At 47.6% G+C, this 6,751-nt stretch overlaps 1 protein-coding gene across 1 annotated transcript in view; it reads right to left on the reverse strand.

Moving 5' to 3' along the window:
* The window catches only part of znf839 (zinc finger protein 839), a 20,863-nt gene extending 14,996 nt beyond the window's left edge, over positions 1-5,867 (reverse strand). Inside the window, exons 1-5 of the mRNA XM_022764712.1 lie at positions 4,921-5,867; positions 3,425-4,510; positions 2,504-2,641; positions 2,244-2,357; positions 2,042-2,134 (exon numbers count right to left, since the gene is read on the reverse strand). Of these exons, the coding sequence (XP_022620433.1) occupies positions 2,042-2,134; positions 2,244-2,357; positions 2,504-2,641; positions 3,425-4,510; positions 4,921-5,799 (2,310 nt within the window). The 5' untranslated portion in view covers positions 5,800-5,867. The remainder of the gene's footprint in view (positions 1-2,041; positions 2,135-2,243; positions 2,358-2,503; positions 2,642-3,424; positions 4,511-4,920) is intronic.
* Between the last annotated feature and the right edge of the window lie 884 nt (positions 5,868-6,751).

Here is a 6,751-nt window from a genome sequence, read left to right on the forward strand (position 1 = left end):
CACACACACACACACACACACACACACACACACACACACACACACACACACACACACACAGTGAAAGTCAGTCTCATACATACAGAGAAAAGCTCCAGGTGTGTTTATTTTGTAGCTGCAGCCTGGAGCCCACACACAGAGTTAACTACATTATAAGAACATGGGTTAATGAAAAGCAACTATTATCCAGCTGATTGTTCTGGGTTTGTTTTTTTAATTCAACCTGAAATAAACAGAGCATCATCTGAATTGTTCAGTAATTCAGTTTTTCACATCATCTGCAAGGAGCAAAGATACAATCCTGAGATCCCCAGAGCTTGTTGCAGTACCTAGCTGAAACAGGGAGACCAGATACCCCTCCTAAAGCTATACCTGGGAGGGGAGCTAACTTGGTATTAGACTTTCTGCTCTCTGCTCCTGTCCTGTTTTAAATCTCTTATCTTAACCCTAACCTTGATAGAATGGTTGAATGTACCATGGACTACATTAACTTCTGTATGGACACTGTAATACCAGCAAGAACTGTACACTGCTTTCCAACCAAGAAACTCTGGATCACCAGTAACATCATGACCCTCCTCAACCAGAAAAGGAGGCCTTCGGGGATGGAGACAGGGAGAAAGCTCAGGTGTATTCAACATGAGCTTAAGAGGAGATTAAAGCAGGCGAAGGAGGACTAGAAAAAGAAAGTAGAGAGGAAGCTGCAGCACAACAACACCAGAGAGGTGTGGAAGGGGATGAGGACCATCACTGGCTATAAAGAGAAGAACAGCCAGGCAACATCAGGTGATGTGGAAAAGGCCAATGTGTGTCCGAGGATGTTAAAGGACTGTGCAGCCCAGCTGGCTGAGCCTCTCCAGAGGATCTTCAACTTAAGCCTACAAACAGGGAGGGTCCCGGTCCTTTGGAAAACATCACGTCTTCTTCTGGTCCCTAAAGTAGGACGACCGGCTGAGATAAATGACTACAGGCCCTCACATCACACTTCATGAAGACCCTGGAGCGGCTGCTTCTCCACCTTCTGAGGCCACAGGTTGAACACGCACTAGACCTCCTACAGTTCGCCTACAAAGAACATATTGGAGTGGATGATGCCGTCCTTTACATGCTCCACTAGGCCCATTCTTACTTGGATGAGCCAGGTAGTTACATGAGGATTATGTTCTTTGATTTCTCAAATGCATTTAACAACATCCAACCCCCCCATTCTTAAAGACAAGCTGGAGGGGATGGGGTTGGATCCCTGCTTCACATCCTGGATTGTGGATTACCCGACAAGACGACCACAGTATGTCAGGCTGGGTAACTGTGTCTCAGGGACACATTTATTGTGGCGTGTATCAGGAACGGGCAGGAAGAGGAGTACAGGGATCTGATGATGGCCTTCAGTGAATAGAGTGACAAGAACTGCCTCCTTCTGAACACCTCCAAGATCAAGGAGATGGTCATGGCCTTTCGGAGGTCTAGGTCCACCCCCTTCAGCCAGCCAACATTCGAGGGAAGGACACTGATGTGGTGCATACTTATAAATACCTAGGTGTGCACCTGGACAGTAAACTGGACTGGTCCCTGAACACGGATGCCATCTACCTGAACGGGCAGAACCGGCTCTTTTTCCTCAGGAGGCTCAGGTCCTTTGACATCTGCAGTGTGCAGTCTGCAATGCTGCACATGTTTTATCAGTCAGTGGTGGCCAGTGTACTCTTTTATGCTGCAGTCTGCTGGGCAGCAGCATGTCTGACATGAACACAAAGAGACTGGACAAGCTGGTCCAAAAGGCTGGGTCTGTGCTTGGCAGGAGTCTGGACTCACTCAGGACTGTTGTGGAGAGACGCATGCAATGTAAGATGGAGGCCATCTTAGACAATACCAACCATCTTCTCCACAATGTTCTGGCAGGACAGAGAAGCAGCTACAGAAGCAAACGTCTCATCTCACTGCACTGCAGTACAGAGAGGTTGTAGTGTGTATGTAGTGTGTGTGTGTGTGTGTGTGTGTGTGTGTGTGTGTATAGTGCGTGTGTATAGACTACAGCCTGTACCTTTGCCAGCAGCAGATCCCAAAGACTCAACACTTTGGTCAAACGAGGAAGAACGATGTCCATCAGCTCCTCATCCTCACACTGCTCCACCAGCTGCAAACAACACATGGTCGTCATGGAAACACAAGAACACTTCATACACCTGTAGTACAGATCATTACACCAGGCCTGTAAAGCCCCTATCTCCTCTTTCTTCTCTTACCTCTTGCAAGCGGTCTCGTCTCCTCTCTGCATGCTGCTCTGCTGTTACCGTGGTAACACTGAGCTTCGGAGGTCGCCCGCGCCGACCCCGCTTACTGACGAGGCCCACCGTCACCTGAGATAATGAATCAATCAGATTAACTGATTATTTTGCTGTTGTAAAGGATGCACCAATCAGCTGATCAATCAATGAAGAATAATAAAAAACTCCTGAGTGAAGTTTTTATTCAATAAAAATCCAGGTTAAACCAGTGAACTCACCTTAGGAGGTGGAGCCAGTGATCGACCCCGGCCCCGACCCCGTCCCCGGCCCCTGCCTCTTCCTCGTCCCCGAGGCCGTCCAGGGCCCCGGTGATGGAGGCCCCTGAGTCCTACAGCTGCTGCTGGACCCCCCTCCACCTGAAGACAGACAGGAAGTCAACCTGACAACAACTAACCAGTCAAATAGTCACAAGTTAACTAGTGCTTAAATAACGAGTCAGGTAATCTCGCATTCATTAACTAGTTTGTAATAAACCAGTTAATAAACAAGACAAATCATTAACTAGTCAATCAGAATAATTCACTAAAAATACTGTTTTGTTATTATTAGTGTCGAGTCATCAGTCGTCATGACAACCTGTGGAAACACATTTAAACTGTTGTACACTGATGTCAGCTGGGAGGATGCAACAGTGTAACACTGTGTGTGTGTGTGTGTGTGTGTGTGTGTGTGTGTCTCTCACACACAGGTGTGTTACCTGAGTATGGTGTCTCACTCTGAGTTTATGTAGTTTGATTTTTAGATGAATATCAGAGATGTATGTTCTATTATTTTATAAAAAGATGTCAGTTAGATGATGATCAATATTTATATAATCTATAATCATCCTATAATAATCAATCTGAGTCGGACAGATGTCATCACTGTATGTAACCAGACGTTAATTAACTAGTTAGTTAATCAGACTAATTAACCAGGTTATTACACCACATAGTAAATAAGTAGAAAAGATTATCAACTACTCAGTAATTTGAAGTTAACAACACAGTAATTATTTTGTAAGTCATACAGTAATTAACCAGTCAATAGCCAGTTATTATTTATGAGCCATTGATTAACCAGCTAGTAACCAGTTAGTAACCAGTCAGTAATAAACTACAGAGCTAAAAGCTCAAACTTATCTTCTGAGTTTCTCTTACTCTGTTCGTTGCCATGGCAGCAGGTTTGTCCTCCTTCTTTTTCTCCTCCTCTCTGACTGTCGTCTCCTGTGGTTGGCTGATGTCTCTTAGTGTGCCTGGTATGTTGCCGGGCTGACTGCCAGGTGGATCGGGATCTCCGTGCGTCGGGTTCAATTTATAGTGCCGGTTCAGGCCTCCTGGACCAATGTAGGCCTTGTCACAGGTCTGGCAGCGGTGGGACCGGGACTTGTGGCTGTAGGTGAGGGAGGTGGAGGCGCCGGGGGAGGGACCATCGTTCCTCCCACCCTCTCCCTCCTCCTCCTCCACGCTCATGTCGGAGTAGTCGTCAGAGTCAGACTGGTGGCTGTCGGCCAGGTCTTCCGTCTTTATGAACTTGTAGTCTTTGGCTTTGTACTTTGGTGGTCTGGAGACCCGACCTGATCTGGTCTGGACCTTCACCGTCTTCTTCTCCCTCTTTTTCACCTTCTTTTTCTCTTTTTCTCTTTCTTTGTCCTTCACTCCTGGGTGTCCAGGGGGCAGAGCAGCAGGGGGCGTGGTCACGGTGGCAGGCCGGGCAGGTGTGGTGGTCTGGACTGGGACTACCACTGCAGGTGGTTTAACAGAACTCTTACTGGTGGCTGCTGTCGTGCCATTAGTGGGATTTTTAATTAGCGGGACGCTAACAGTTTTAGCAGCAGAACTGGGTGGTGTCTTGATGATGGAGGTGGCCGTGGTCTTAACAGTGGAGGGGGTCTGGACTCTGATGGGGGATGCTACAGATTTCTGACCTGGACCGGAGGTGGTTCCCGTTGATGTCGTCTGGCCCGTCAGCTTGTGGACCAATGGGAGAAGAGATCCAACAACGGGGGTGGGGCTCTGCAGCAGCAGCTGGATGGGTGGGTCCCCCGCACTCTGCTGCAGGAAGAACTGCTGACCCTGCTGACCAACCACAGGCTGGATGTGGATAATCTGAGCACTGCTCACACTGCCATTAGCCGACAGCTTCACCTGTGGATGATTGACAGCTACACTCTTCTGCTGCAGGGCGGCGCCAGGCTTCACTTCCTGTTTGGGAGGAACCTGGATCTGGATCCTGACGGGCTCCGACTGAAAGGACAGAAAACCAGAAACCAATTAACCAATTAAGTAATTTTTTCACTTGCAAAATAATGTTTCAACTTCAACCTAAAACAGTTTTTTCTCATTTTATTTGAATTATCTAAAAAGGCCTCAGGAAAAAACAACACCCAGCAATCCAGCAGGTAACACTTGGGTCGATCATCTTCTTTCAATCATCTCCTGTCAATAAGATCAGATCTACGCTGGACCCTGTCTGAACCCTCAGTTTGGCAACCCCTGCTTTAAGTGAACATTGACTGACCGGTTGAGTCCTGTTCTGACAGAGCAGATGAACTGAACCGGGGGGAGCGACAGTCTGGATCTGTCTGAAGCTGGTGAGACCATTACAGTCCAGATGAACCTGACTGATCTTTAACCAGCACTCATGTGTGACCCACCTTCTTCTGGACCACTTGGACTGAGCTGCAGGTCTGCATGGCCACTTGCTGGGCGACACTCTTCAGCTGCTGGGAAGCATTGTTCTGGGTTGTGGTCTTTAGATTCTGCTGAGGGACCTGGACCTGGATCTGCTTCTGCTGCTTCAGACCCTGCTGGACCTGGACCTGCTGCTTCAGACCCTGCTGGGGAACCTGGACCTGCTGGACGTGGACCTGCTGCTTCAGGGTCTGTTGGGGGACCTGGACATGGACCTGCTGCTGGGGGACATGAATGTGGACATGCTGCTGGGACTTGGTGACCTGGTTGATAACCTGCTGCAGCTGGCTCGGGTCGAGGGCCGCGTTGTGGACCGGGATGGTTTTAACCAGCTGGCTTTGCTGGAGCAACTGGGCGGCCTCGGTGTCAGAGACCTGGACGATCTGCTGCTTGGTGAGCTGGTCCAGCAAAGCCTGCTGCTCCTCGGCCGTCAGCCCGGACCCCTCTACCAGAGTTCCGTCCGGCTGCACGTAGATGATGGTGGTGTTGACCAGGTCCGGTCCCAGGCCTGTGAACTCTGTGCCCACAAGTATGCTCTGTTCCTCCGGGCAGCTCTGTAAGAAGTCCGCCAGCTGAGCTCCGGATCCTGACGGTAAACTCTCCCCACACTGACCGCTCTCTGCACTGAACACGGTCTGTGAACTCTCCCCGGGCTGAACGCTTTGGTCGGCGGCCGCTGCAGAAACATTCCCCCCGGTCTGAGTGATGTATGCAGCGGACGCTGATGGTAAACTCTCCCCGGGCTGAGTGCAGTTGGCGACAGGGGACTGAGCCGCGGGCACCGGCGGCTCGGCGGCTGTTATTGTTCTGATAGAACCGCTGTCATCCTCGTTGTCCGCCATTTTGGCTGTGAGGCTAACTGTTAGCTTAGCTCAGGCTGGGGGCCAGTCGGTGACTCAAATCAACCGGATCGTAGGTCAATATCACTGAATAAATACTGTTTTATAAAATCTGTGTGTGCTGGTGTATAAAACGCCCCGCTGGGATGAAGGACGTCATTAACGGGAGCGGTGATAACGGTAGTGTGTAACGGTTAGCGGGGGGAGTTTTGAACTAGCCTAGCTTAGCCCACAGCAGGAGCGGAGACGCGGAGCTCCAGGACCGGAAACACCACCGGACTGGATTCATTAATGTAGTATTAAACATTTTAATGTTGATTAGTGTGTATTTTACATTGGAATAAGAAAGAAAGCATCTGCGTTGTTGATTTTTATGAAATAAAATAAAATTAGATGAAAAAAATATTTCAAAATAAAATGATAACACCAATATGTTTTGTGTAATCAAATTAACTTCAGATGATCATTACATGTTAGAAAGTCAACATGTGCATTAATGAGCTATTCCACTGTTATACAACCATTATCAAGCCGTTTTTGTACTAATTTGTTTAAATATTGATTGTTCCCGTTAAAAATGTGTTTATCAGCACATTTATAATCAGTAGCCAGAAAATATAGTTTGTTTGGAAATCTTATTTCACAGGGACAACAAACTTATCAATTTCATTGTTACATTCAAGAAGAAACCCAATTTCTCCCATTAAATTAAACAAAATACTAGAGAAGGTATTCTGAACGTTATCTTCAGTTTTGACCAGTTTTTCTTATCTTTTTACCTTAAAAGTGTTCGTATAAAGTACAACTTTAAACATTTCAAATGGAAGGAGAATTCCAGATTCCAGGTTTTCCAACCAACAGTCTCAGAGTTTCCGCTTCCTGTCATTCATTTATAAATTAATTTATTTACGAATCTTCCGGCAGCGTTTGAAGATAATTAACTAAGAAACTGGAG

The sequence above is a fragment of the Seriola dumerili genome, unplaced genomic scaffold (genome assembly GCF_002260705.1).
Source record: "Seriola dumerili isolate Sdu_G_001 unplaced genomic scaffold, Sdu_1.0 BDQW01000565.1, whole genome shotgun sequence".
Taxonomy (NCBI): domain Eukaryota; kingdom Metazoa; phylum Chordata; class Actinopteri; order Carangiformes; family Carangidae; genus Seriola; species Seriola dumerili.